At 40.7% G+C, this 14,025-nt stretch overlaps 1 protein-coding gene across 4 annotated transcripts in view; it reads left to right on the plus strand.

Annotated features, from left to right (window-relative positions):
• ubr3 (ubiquitin protein ligase E3 component n-recognin 3) overlaps window positions 1-14,025 on the plus strand; it is a 311,396-nt gene that overhangs the window by 94,956 nt on the left and 202,415 nt on the right. For all 4 annotated transcript variants that reach the window (XM_048535342.2, XM_048535343.2, XM_048535344.2 and 1 more), the window contains exons 17-18: window positions 3,658-3,743; window positions 10,829-10,970. In XM_048535342.2, coding sequence (XP_048391299.1) covers window positions 3,658-3,743; window positions 10,829-10,970 — 228 coding nt within the window. The remainder of the gene's footprint in view (window positions 1-3,657; window positions 3,744-10,828; window positions 10,971-14,025) is intronic.

A 14,025-nucleotide genomic window follows, 5' to 3' on the forward strand; every position in this document is an offset into this window, starting at 1 on the left:
GCCTTTTTAAACACCTTATCAACCTGTACTGCTGCCAGCTTCAGAGATCTATGAATATTCACTCCAAGGTGTCCACTTAGTCTATTCCTGTATATTTTCATCTCCCATTTATTCTTCTTTTTTTACCTTCACCCCAAGTACATCATCATCTCACATTTATCTGTGTTGAATGCCATATGCCACTTTTCTGCCTAACTGACCAGTCTATTAATAAGTTCTGTAGTCTGCTTCTATTTGCTTTGCAAGCACCCATGAGACCAAGTACACCATGGCTCAATAGTCGCACTGCTACCTCACGGTGCCGGGGATCCAGGTTTGATTCTAGCCTCAGGCGACTGTCTATGTGGAGTTTGCACATTCTCCCCGTGTCTACGTGGGTTTCCATTGGGTGCTCTGATTTCCTCCCATGGTCCAAAGATATGCAGGCTAGGTGGTCTGGTCATGCTAAATTGTCTGTAGTGCCCAGGGATGTTTTGCTTACGTGTGTTAGACACTGGGAAATGTGTGGGGCTCTTCTGAGGGGAGATGTGGACTTGTTGGCTGAATGGCCTGTTTCCACACTTGGGGATTCTATGCTTGAATTAATTTCTTTATCATGCCCTCTGTATTTTACATCCAAATCATTAATCATTGTGTACAAAAAATAGGGAACCTTCTCTTAGCATGTGGAACTGCTGCTGGAAACAGCCTTCCAATTGCAAAAAGACCCATCAACAATGACTTTTAATTTCTTACTAGTAGGCTAATTTTGTGTTCAGCTTGTTATATTCCTCTGGGACCCATGGGCTTTTAGTTCAGAAGCAGTCTGCCATATAAGTTCTGGTCAAAAATCTTGCGAAATTCCATGTGGTTTGCAATAATTACAAAATTTAATCAATTCTTCCTTTATTATTTCTTCAAAAATTAATTCAAATTAGTCAGATATGGCCTTAATCATGGGTTCAGTTACCAGAAGACTGAAGAATTACATTAAGACTTTGTTTCAGAAGTGTTGTGAGGATAATCTTAGTAATTATAGACCAGTTAGTTTAATTATGGTGGTGGGGAATCTTCTACAAACAGTTATTGAGGATAGAATTCATAACCACATGGAGAAAGCTACATTGATTAGCAAGAAACAGCATAAGATTTCTAAAAGGACAAACCATGTTTAATTAACTTGAAGTTTTTTAAAGAAGTAACTGGAGGATCCACAAGGGCAATGCTGTTGATGCCATAGACATTGATTTCTAGAGGGCATTTTGTAGGGTGCCATACAACACATTTGGAGCAAAGTTTGTAGGTTATACTATAAAAGGGACAGTGGCAACGTTGGTCCAGAATTGGCTGAGTGATAGGAAATAGAGTAACAGTCCATGTTTATATTTATCTATATAAATAGAAAGCGGGACATAACACCAGCGCTTCGTCGGAGGCTCACTGATGATGTTACCGAGAATGGTGACGAAACGTCTGAAAACGAACCTTCCAGCTCAGCGAGCAAACTCATATCCAGAACCTCAACCTGAGCTACAAATCTTCTCAAAACTCGCAATCATAGGAATACTTGTGGATGGGAGTAGTGAAGTCTTAATACTGTTGTATAGAGGCTTGGTTAGACAGCAACTGTACAGCATGCAGTTTTGATCTCTTGACTTCAGGAGAAACATTATTTCCATTGAGAGTGAAGTGTGGAATCATTAGGTGTGTTCCTGAGATAACAACAGCATTCAACCTGTGAAGAAAGAGGAGGCAAACTGATTCGGTATTCTTTAGAGTCTGAATGAATGATCTAAATTAACCCTAAAAAATACAAAAAGGGATCGATAGGATCGATGCAGGTAAGGTGTCTGCCCTGACTGGGGAGTCTAGAACTGGAATCCCATTAATACAAGGAGTATGCCATTTAGGACTGAGATGTAGAGAAATTTTGAGAAATATTTTACTTAGCAGGCTGAGTGTCTTGTCTGTGGAAGCCCAGTCTACAAGTATATTTGAAGTAAATGTTGATAGTTTGCTGGTTTCCAGTGGCATAAATGGTTATGGGGGTAGTTGTGGATAAAAAGCATTGAAGTGTTTGATCAACCATGATCATATTAAATGGTGGAGTGGGCTTGATGAGCTGAATACTCTATGCTTCTTCCTATATTCCTTACTATCCTTGATTAATCCTTTTATAATGTCTCAGAATTACTACTAATAATTTGTTACGAAGGTTTGACTAATGGACCTGTGAATTTTTCCAATCAATTCTATACTCCCATTTTAAACAAAGTATGCATTAGCAGTCCTCCAATCATCTGACACCATACCTGTAACCAGTAAGGATTGGTAATAATGCTCCTCCCTTGCTTCTTTTAACTGCCTGGGATGCATTTTATGTGGCCCTGGTGATTTGTCATTAGTTGGTAATCCTGATCTTCTCCTTGGGTATTGTAAGAAATAGTTGATATTGTGGGAGAATGTTTTGATCTGAAATACTATTGTAAAGGGCTTTTTACTGTTAGGTGCTTGAAAGACTAAAGAGTAGTGGAACCCTCAAACTATTGTTGAGATATTGCCAAAAGAAATGTTAAGTGTGCAATACATTTCTCTTGACTACTTTTAAAGGGTATTACTGACTGTGGATGAGGGTTGCAGGTACAAACTTTTAAGAGCAGATGCTAATGGTACCATAGAAGGCTTATGGATGCTTAACCTCTCAATGTGTGGAAAGGCATGGTTTTGGGAGCAGGAAGAGAAAGTACGATTTGCGTTTGTTTCTGAATCCAACCAGAGGGCTGCCAGTCCTTCTTTGCCTAAAACCGTATTGCTCGTAAAGCTGAAGTTCAGGAACTTGGTCTGTTTCTTGCATGTGACAACATAAATACACCGTGAAGGTACTTCTGGACTGTCTCTTGTGGTGTTGTTTCACTTTTAGGCAAGGATCTTTCGAAGTGCTCCCAAATTCAGCAATTTCTCAGATATATATGTCTGTTGTTTATGGCCAAACCTGAATAGCATACTTTTGTTTATTCACTGGCTTTTGTGGAGGATACTCATGAAATACTTTGCTCTTCTAAGAATGAATTGTAGTAAGGTGATGACAGGAATTTTGAAAATGAAATGGCGATATTCTGAATTCGGCGTTCTTCCAATGTCACCTGTGTTAACGAGTGGTTATAAAGAACCCAAGTATCTGATGCAGTCACCAAAGAAACAACTGTGAAAGAACAGGGAAAATCCATTGGTGAAAGTAAATTGTACATTAGTTGTTCACCTAGGGACCTAAGTTTTTGGCAAACTGTATTTTTGACTGAATGGTTTCATTGGTTGTCACTCTGGCACCATGAACAGAAGACTTTAAAAATCTGTCGCAAAATAGTGCACAAGTGATGAAATTATAAACCCATCTAGATAATCAGATGAAATACAAACATCTGAATCTTTCAGTTACCTTTCAAAATCTTGTCAAAGCTAGGAAATAAACAATATTTTTTATTTGTTACTTTTCTGCAAATGCCAAGTCTCTGAATTGTAAAAAGTTTCTCATTATTAAGCACTACGTTTTTGTTAAATTAGATCATTTTAATTTTTCTGAACTATACTCTTGTACAATGCAGTCATGTAACAGTTTGTACCTGTGTTCATGTCTTGGTTTATTCACTGCCTTTAATGCTTCATTTACGTTTATTTTAGGCATGACAGATGATGAGATCCTGAGGGCTGAAATGGTAGCACAGCTCTGCATGAGTGACAGAACACATAGCACATTGTTAGACTTGATATCCTTTTTGAAACATTCACATGCAAATTGATTTTGTCTTAATTTGTTAGCAAGTGTAAAAAAAAATTGGTTCTAATCTTGTAGAAATTAGTTACCAATACTTCAGGTTCCCGTTTCATAGTATATAATTTTCTTTATGCTGTAATTTTATTTTTAAAGATAGTGTTCACATCGAACTGCTACCGTACTCTGTAGATTCACCATTGAAAATGCATTCTAATTCTGAGATTGTTCAATATCAGTGAACAATTCTGTGTGAAAAATCTTATGCGATTACTAGAGCATGCAGATTCAAGGTAAAAGGGGATAAGTTTTTAAAAGGAGGTGTGAAAGGCCAGTTTCTTCACACAGACTGGTAAGTGCCTGGAATGAAACTGCCACAGAAGGTGATGGAGGTAGATACAATGGCGATGTTTAAAGGCATCCTGACAGATGTATGAATAGGCAGGCAATGAAGGAATATTGGCTGCATGGAGGCAAAAGGTGTTTGGTTTAAAAAGATATTGTGTTGGCGCAGGCTTGGTGGCCAAAGCACCTGTTCCTGATCCTGTGCTGTACTGTTAGCTGTTCTTTGGATAAACTATTTCTGATAGTTGGCCAACTTCCAATTTAATTCTAAGGTTGGATGTCCATTACATGCTCCCATTACTAATGCTGTTATCTGCCCTAAACATTCATTTGAAAACAATTCTGCTGATGCTGGAAATACTCAACAGGTCAGGCAACATCCGTTGAGAGGAGTAGTTAATGTTTTAGTTTGACAAATCTTCATCAGAACTAACAGTTCTTTTCGTTCAACATTCCCATTGAGGCTGAGATTGTTGTTTAAACCCATTCATTGTGTTATCTGTGCTGGTTTTGACTAAGTTCACTTATGAAAAATTATTTTTGTTCTGTAATGACCTTATCTTTGTATTTTTAATCAATTGGTGACAGAAATTAGGAAGAGTTGTTTTAAAACCAGTGTTTGAAAGAGTGCTTATATGTTTTGAGACCACGTAACCTGACAGCTATGCCTGTCATTTAGTAAATAACTTTGAACAGGCATGATGTGGAGATGCTGGTGTTGGACGGGGGGTGGATGAGGTCAGAAGTCACACAACACCAGGTTATAGTCCAGCAGGTTTAATTGAAATGACAAGCAGATGAAGGTGTGTCGCTCTGAAAGCTTGTGATTTCAAATAAAACTGTTGGACTATAACCTGTTGTCATGTGATATTTGAATAAGCAGTAATTGAAGTTGGAGTTGCAGGTAATTTGGAGCCAAGAAGGTATCCGCAAAACCTCTTTTCGGGTCATGAGAAGTTGATTGTCTATGGACTTGTGACCAGTTCTCAATGAGAGATCTTTCTGCCTCTGTAATCAAAATTCACTGTAAACCTGGATAAAACCAATTTATTCTTTTCATTAGTTGCTGTATGCTGTGACTTTGAACTAAGGAGTCAGTTTTTTTTGTTTTGAGTGAACTGGCAGCCTCATGTTTCAACAACCGGTGGAAGCACCTGGAGAAGGATGACTGAAGCAATGTGTTAATCGTTAGAAGTGTTATAAGTATCATCTTAACAATGGGACCGGGGTGGGTGGGGGAACCCTACTGAACTGTCTTTCCAGGTTCCCCCCCACTCTGTCCAACACCATTTTTTAACTCTGACTGTTTGACTGTGTGTGTAAGATTTTCTAAGGAGATTAGAGTTTTAATTAGTAGTATTATGTACTGACAGTTTATAATTGTTCTCCAGTAGCTAAAATATACGTACTTATAATCAGTAGCAACTCTTGTTTAGTACAAAAGCTTGGTCCATGCTTGCAATCAATGTAGGACTGTAATTCGGGTAAATTGGGAGCTTTTATGTACTTCATAAAATCTTGAACTTCTTTGACTCTGAGAATAGCTCGAATTGATTTCCTGTGTACCACCTCCAGTGAGTCATAACAATTCATGTAGATAGGCATTAGTCAATGCTCTGTATCCAGAACAAAACCTACTATACGATTGTGCAGTTTTTTTCAAGAGATGCTGTTTACAAATCCAACCAACCATATTGTTCAAAGGCTTTTTGGTATTTCCTGGGCTTTTGAGTGTGTCAACTTCAATTTGTAGCTTGGAGATATTTTCGTTGCCACTCTTATTTTGGTCTGTCAAAGTTGTATTCTTATTTCAACAAGTAAACAAATTGAGTGCATGCCTACTTCTATAGAAATGTGCTATGCAACTTCAGCAAAACTGACTCCTTAGTGCCCTCTATTTCATCCTTGAGCTGATGGATCCTCAATCACTTTTTCCCACATGCCAGATTTCAGACCTTAACCAGCTATTGTTCTCTGTGCTGAGCTTTCAAATGTTTTAACTTGTTCCAACCTGTACGTTGACCTTAACCTCTGAATATATTAAGAGTGTCTGTTAACACAGCTAATTGCATAAGTGGCTATACCCACGTGTACAGTTTTGGTCTCCTTATTTAAGGATGGATATAAATAAGTTGGAGACAGTTCAAAGGATGTTTATTAGTTTAATATCTGGAATGAATGGATTGACTTGAGGATAGTTTGGCCAAGTTGGCCTTGTTCCCTCTGGAGATTGAAAGAATGAGGGGGTGAATCAATAGAATTGTATGAGATACTAAATAGCCTTGGCATAGTGGATGTGGAAAGGATGTTTCCTGTTGTGGGTCAGCCAAGAACAAGAGGGCAGTGTTTTAAAACTGGGATCGCCTTTCAAGAGAGAGATGAGAATTAAAGTCTGTAAAGATATATTGGGAGGTATAGTGATTGTAACTTGCAGACTTCCTAGAACAAGATTTCCCTGATGTGGGGCTGTTAATCTCATCCAATTAGGGAGCCCTGGCTGACTGATAAGAACAAGACTGTCAGAGGCTCTGTTTTCACTCTGAGAGCTGGCTCTGAGAGAACTGGATCAGCATCAAGGACACTCCATGTGTAAAGGGTGAATCTGTGACTGGATTCTGGCCAGTAGAGTTATTTCAGGAGGCACACCAAAGAAGAAACTAGGAGGGAGAACAATGTTTGTGTAAATTGGGTGAGAAACAAACATCCCAGAAAAGTGCATAATTATCAATGCATCATTCACTGCCACTTCTGCCACCTGCAATCTCTGACCCCACTCTCAAGCACATATTTCCCTTCCCACCCTTAGCTGCCTTCTGGAGGGATCGTGCTCTCCACATCTCCCTCGTCCATTCCACCCTCCCCACTAGCCCCACCACCCCCGACACACCCTTCCCTGCAACCGCGGGAGGTGCTACACCTGCCTCTACACCATTCCCCTCTCACCTCCATCCCGGGCCCCAAGAAAACCTTCCACATCAAACAGATGTTCACCTACACATCCGCTAATGTTGTATATTGTATCCGCTGTTCGCGATGTGGCCTCCTCTACATTGGGGAAACCAAGCGGAGGCTTGGAGAATGCTTTGCGGAACTTGTATGCTTGGCTTGTGATAAATGACAACACCTCCCAGTGATGAACCACTTCAACTCCCCCTCCCACTCCTTGGATGACATGTCCATCCTGGGCTGCCTCCAGTGCCACAGCGATGCCACTTGAAGGCTGGAGGAACAGCACCTCCATTGTGTCTGGGAACCCTGCAGCCCAATGGTCTCTGTGGACTTTATAAACTTCTAAATCCCCCCCCCCGCCCCGACCTGTCCATCTTTCCTCCCACCTACCTGCCCCTCCCTTCTCGCTGACGAAGCTCCATCCCAACTCCCTACCCATACTCACCATTACTGGCTTCCTTCCCTTTTCCTTGACCTGTCTGTCTTTTCTCCACTATTCACATTCTTTCATCACCTCTTTTTCGCCCCCCCCCCTCCCCATTTATTTGAGAGCCCTCTTCCCCTTTCCCATTTCTGAAGAAGGGTCCAGCCCTGAAACGTCACCTTTCCTGCTTCTCTGATGCTGACTGGCCGGCTGTGTTCATCCAGCTCCACGCCTTGTTATCCCAATATAAATGTTTAGGATAAACGCACGAGGAAAGGGAGGAACTAAATGAGGACATCACGTGTGCAGGTGTCAAGAGAATGGAATAATTTCCTGACTATCAGATGTCTTAAAGTTAACCCACTCGTGTGGTACATCACAGAATCATAGATCAGTAGCAGGCAGAAGAAGATCTTTTGACCCATTATACCTTTTGGATTATTAAACTAGTGTTGATCCTCTGCCCCCTTCCTCTTGTCCTGCAAGATGATTTTTATCTTCTGTTAATTTGCTGCATTTTAAAAGGAATTTGAAATTAATTCTGTCTTTGTCAAGCTGTCAGGATTTGCATAAGATATAGGAGTGGAAGTAAGGCCAATTGGCCCATCAAGTCCACTCTGCCATTTAAATCATGGCTGATGGGCATTTCAACACCACTTCCCTGCACTCACCCTGTAGCCCTTGATTCCTTGTGAGATCAAGAATTTGTTGATCTCTTCCTTGAAGGCATCCAATGTCCCGGCCTCCACTGCACTCCGTGGCCATGAATTCCACAAGCCCACCACTCTCTGGCTGAAGAAATGTCGTCTCATTTCAGTTTTAAATTTACCCCCTCTAATTTTAAGACTGTGCCCACGGGTCCTAGTCTCCCCGCCTAACGGAAACAACTTCCTAGCGTCCACCCCTTCTAAACCATACATTATCTTGTAAGTTTCTATTAGATCTCCCCTCAACCTTCTAAACTCTAATGAGTACAATCCCAGGATCCTTAGCCATTCATCATGAGTTAAACCTACCGTTCCAGGGATCATCCGTGTGAATCTCCGCTGGACACGCTCCAGGGCTAGTATGTCCTTCCTGAGGTGTGGGGCCCAAAATTGGACACAGTATTCTAAATGGGGCCTAACTAAAGCCTTATAAAGCCTCAGAAGCACATTGCTGCTTTTATATTCCAACCCTCTTGAGATTAATGAAAACATTACATTTGCTTTCTTAATCATGGACTGTACCTGTCTGACTATAACCACTTGCTGCATTCAGTTTAGCTCGTCATCCTATTGTTGCATTCTTCTGCCAAATACCATTGCAGTCTTAAAAGAATCTTATTCATTGTACCTCAGTAAAGCTTTTAAAATTTTATCATTTTGACTTTTAAATTAACTATTTAGAAACACTTAAAAAAAAAATTCATTCCTCTATGCTGTTGAGTGAAAGCCACAGATAAGTTCTTAGTAATTGTGTATGCTGTCTGTATAAACTGCAAATTCTAAACTCCAGTAAAAACTTCATTAATTGCCCAAAAAGGCAAATTACATAAATTTTCCATTTTTGAAGAAGGTATGACAGCTGAAAAAGGTCAATAGATGGATTTAAAACATTATGGACGGCCGGTAACCATGTTGCCAGTAGTGATTTTGAAGTGCTTCAGATTGAGGTGGAGTGAGGGAGAGAGAATTGGAATCGGGAGAGAGGTATTTAGAATTTATTGTTTTGTACTTTTGCAAGAAAAATACAATGAAAAGTGTTTTAAGCCATCTTACATGGCATCTGCATTAATGACAGAAGTCATATTTTAAATTCAAAAGTAAATTTAAGATCGTTTATCAGAGTCCATTTAATGGCACCTGTTTCGGAGGAAGCCGATCAATAGACAAAACACACAACTGGAACAAGTCCTTCAGCCTATGACAATAACGCGGTGCCGGGACGAAACCAACAGGCCGGGTTTTGGAAAAACTAGGCCGAAAGCCTCTGAAGAAAACAGTCACCAGGACAAGACCACGATTCTGTACGAAAAATGCCATATTGGGAAAAGCACCTGCTAAACGAAACGCTGCCAGGAAAAGATTGCTAACCTGGTGAAGAAGCCATGCCGGGCCCGGAAGCATGCACCGGCAATTAAGCCAGACTGCCAACATCACCGGCACAAATCACCACACCAGGACACTGCACCGCAGGGCTGGGACCACCACACTGGGAAAAGACTGCTGGAAGCCACCTCATTACAGAATAAGGTAAAGTGATTTGTAGTGAGTCTGAGAGAGTTAGGAGGTGCTTGGAGTGAACTGATAATCCCGATTGATAACTTTGCATAGTTCTTTTCCATTACAGTGTGAATATTACATTGTATAATGGTCACATTAGACACAGGTGAGGCAGTAATTCAAGGGCTCATGTAGGGTTTTCTTAACAATATTGTTTTAAAAAAATGTAATTGATTAACCTTGGGATCTATCTCATTTCCTGAAATACAGTGATGAGGAAATTGGAATAAAGTAGAAATAGATATTGGTAGTTTCATTCTTTTTTTTTTACCATTTCTCCAACAGCATTCTTTCATTCTGTTTGTCGTCCAAGTGTAAAAGACACATTTCTTACTGTTTTGATTTTCTTATTCTTGTGTATTTGTTTTCAGTAATTCAGACAAGTATGAAAACCTGCTTCAGAAATAGTAGGAACTGCGGATGCTGGAGAATCTGAGATAACAAGGTGTAGAGCTGGATGAACACAGCAGGCCAAGCAGCATCAGAGGAGCAGGAAGGCCTCAAACATCAGTTTCCTGTTCCTCTGATGCTGCTTGGCCTGCTGTGTTCATCCAGCTCTACACCTTGTTACCTCTATTAAAAACTTGCTGCTTGGGAAAGTCCAACGAAGCCTGTACCCTGCCAGATTGTAGCAACTTTTATCAAATAATTATTCTTGAAAAATTGCATATTTTTGTTTCAAGTGATACATAATAGTGCAGATTTTCCTGAAGCTGGCAATCTTGTAGCTTTTCCTGTAAAGGTATTTTTCCTTCCCCTGTAGCTGGTAAGCAATTTGACTTGCAAGTTTCTAAAATTCAGATATGATACTGGCTCAATAAGTGCAACATTAGTTTTTCAGTGTTAATACCAACTTCTGCTCATGCCATTTTGTTTGGGTGGGTGGGGGGGGGGTGGTGGGGTGGCGGTGGTGCAAAGGAAGAAAAAGGGACAAAATTAATTTTAATTGAATGATTCATTAAGCTGATGATACTGAACTTTTGAAAAGTGTGTTCATATGTTCAAAATTTGAGTTATTTCTAGATTGTTTGTTTGCTAGAAATGTAATCATCTTGAAACTTCTTCCCATGAGTCATTTTTTCTTAACTAAATTTGTACATCCCTGAAAATCCCAATCCAAAGAGTGGGATTATTCCAGGTAGCTACTATTTTGAAACCATGCTTTCTGCTGTAGCTGATTTTAAAGCACCAGTCTTTGAACCAGGAGGTTCCATGCAGCAGGGAATGTACACACCTAAAGGTATGTGGTTGTTCTTAAAGTTGCTTTATCTGAAACTTGGTGGATATTTTAGGAAAATGATTAACTTAATATGACTTGCAAAATTTTAATGCCAGTATTGTTTTTTTTTCCAAGAATTTGATTGTTCTATGTGCTTTGTTGCCTATAGATTACGTTTTTATGATCACCTTACTAAACATAAATTATTTTGGAGATTTTCTATCAATTTTTAAAAAGTGCAATGTATTTACAAATATTCCTTACTTGAGTGACTTGCCCATTTTTGCTTTTTGTTAGACTAGATGTAGTTCATATGCAGTTTGTCATTGTTTTGTTCTCATCTGTTACAGTCTGTTGCATTTAACATTCTAATGTTGCATGCTTATGTTTTCCACTCAGCATTGAGCCAGTTTTGTTGTAAATTGAATTTTATTTTGAGTTCATTAGCTGGTATGTTAACCTTTTTAGTATTTTGCTTAAGCTATTGCTAAATGTTCCCATTTGCTCAAGTATTTACAATTCCAAAACAATTCTGTAGAGACCACCATTCTATAATTTAAATATGGAATATGTAAACTTTTGTGTTTTCTTCATTCTGCGATAAACTTTGCTGCTTTATTGCGGTGGGTTTGGGGTGGGGAAGTAATAAACATGAAGAGGGGAGGTGACAAGCCAAGAGTAGAGAAAGCATAGGTATACAAGTTATCTAGCTTTCAGCAGTTTCACTGAATGAGTAGGTGTGCAGTATAGACAAGTCAAATTTTGTGTTTGATCTTTCATTTGTGCAGTTCCATTTTGGATATTATTCATTATTATTCAAATATAACAGTATTCATCACAAATTTTAAGGGACCATAATTAATTACAATATATATTAATTCTTGGATAAAGAAAATGAATGTACTGTTGTCAAGTTTATGAATTATGGAAAAATATATGGAAAGGCCAGTGGTAAGGATGACACAGCCTATCTACATCCACTGCAGACTATTTAAGTGAGTGGGCAAAATTTGGCAGAAGTAATAGTGTGGGAAAGTGAGGTAAAGCTCTTTGGCCAGAAGAATAGAGCGACTGAATATTATTTAAATGGGGAAATGACTGCAGAATGTTATGGGGTCCTCATGTATAAATCCAAAAAGCCAGCACCCAAGTTCCTCTGGGAATAGGAAAGGCAAATAGAATGTTGCTGTTTTATTTCAAAGGAAATGGAGTGTAAAAATAAGTAAGTCTTGATAAAACTATACAAGGCACTATTTAGCCCACACTGAAATATTTTTAATAGTTTTGGCCCCCTTATCTGAGAAAAAAGATGTACTGACATGAGAGGCCATATGGAGAAGTTTCATGGTGTTGATCCCAGGTATCAAGGGATTTTTTTTATCAGAAGAGGTTGAGTAGGTCCTTCATTGGAATTTATAAGAATGAGGTGTGACATGCAAGATTCTTACAGAGATAATAGGAACTGCCGATGCTGAGGAATCTTGAGATAACAAGGTGTAGAGCTGGATGAATACAGCAGGCCAAGCTCCGTCAGAAGAGCAGGAAAGCTGACGTTTCAGGTCTAGACCCTTCTTCAGAAATGGGAGAGGGCAAGTGTATTCTGAAATTCATAGGGAGAAATGTGGAGATGGATAGAAGATGGATAAAGAAGAAGATAAGTGGAGAGGAGACAGGTCAAGGGCGTGGGATTGGACCCAGTAAAGGTGAATATAGGTGGCGAGTTAGGAAGGGTATAGGTTGGTCCAGGGAGGACAGACAGGTCAAGGAGGCAGGATGAGGCTAGTAGGTAGGAGATGAGTGTGGGTCTTGAGGTGGGAGGATTGGATAGGTGGGAGGACAGGTTAGGGAGTGGGGTACGAGTGGGCCTGATGTTGGGATGTGGTCAGGGGTGGGGAGATTTTAAAGCTTGTGAAGCCCACATTGATGCCTTAGGGCTGCAGGGTTCCCAGGTGGAATATGAGATGCTGTTCCTGCTACCTTTTGGTGGCATCGTTGAGGCACTGCAGGAGGCTCAGGATGGACATGACATCCAAGGAATGGGAGGGGGTGTTGAAATGGTTTGCGAGTGGGAGATGCAGTTGTTTGTTGCGATTCGATCATAGGTGTTCCACAAAAGCAGTCCCCAAGCCTCCGTTTGGTTTCCCTGATGCAGAGGAGGCCCACGAGAACACCGAATACAGTATACCACATTAGCAGTTGTGTAGGTGAACATCTGTTTGATGTGGAAGGTTATCTCAGGACCTGGGATGGGATGAGGGGAGAAACGTAGGGGTAGGCGTAGCACCCTGCGGTTGCAGGGAAAAGTGTCATGGGTGGTGGGGAGTTTGGAGCAGACAAGGGAGTCACAGAGAGAGTGGTCCCTCTGGAAAGCGGATAAGGGTGGGGAGAGAAAATGTCTTTGGTGGTGGGGTCAGATTGCAGGTGGTGGAAGCGTCGGAGGATGATGCGTTGGATCTGGATGTTGGTGGGGTGGTACGTGGATAAGGTGATTCTGTTTTGATTGGTATTACAATGAGGGGGTGTGAGGGATGAGTTTCAGGAATTGAGACACACAGTTGGGGGCCTTTTTGACCATTCTGGAGGGGGTCCTTGAAAAATGAGGACATCTGGGATGTCTGGGAGTGGAATGCTGCCTCTCGGGAGCGGAAGTGAAGGAATTGGGAATAAGGGATGGCCTTTTTGCAGGAAGGTGGGAGAGAGGAGGTGTACTCTAGGTAGTTGTGGGAGTCTGTAGGCTTGAAACGGATATTGGTTTCCAGGTGGTTGCCAGAGATGGAAATAGAGGTCCAGGAAGGAGAGCAAGGTATTAGAGGTGGTCCGGGTGGAAGGTATTAGTGAAGTGAGTGAACTGTTCAAGCTCCTCGTGGGAGCATGAGGTGGCGCTGATAGGCATTGATGTAATGGAAGAAGAGGTCGGGGATAGGGCCAGTGTAGTTTGGAAGAGGGATTGTTCCACGTATCCTACGAAGAGGCAGGCATAGTTTGGGCCCATTCGGGTACCCATGGCCACCCCTTTTGTCCGTAGGAAGTGGGAGGAATTGAAGGAGAAGTTAAGGGTGAGGACAATTCCGCCAAG

The sequence above is a fragment of the Stegostoma tigrinum genome, chromosome 7 (genome assembly GCF_030684315.1).
Source record: "Stegostoma tigrinum isolate sSteTig4 chromosome 7, sSteTig4.hap1, whole genome shotgun sequence".
Classification (NCBI taxonomy): domain Eukaryota; kingdom Metazoa; phylum Chordata; class Chondrichthyes; order Orectolobiformes; family Stegostomatidae; genus Stegostoma; species Stegostoma tigrinum.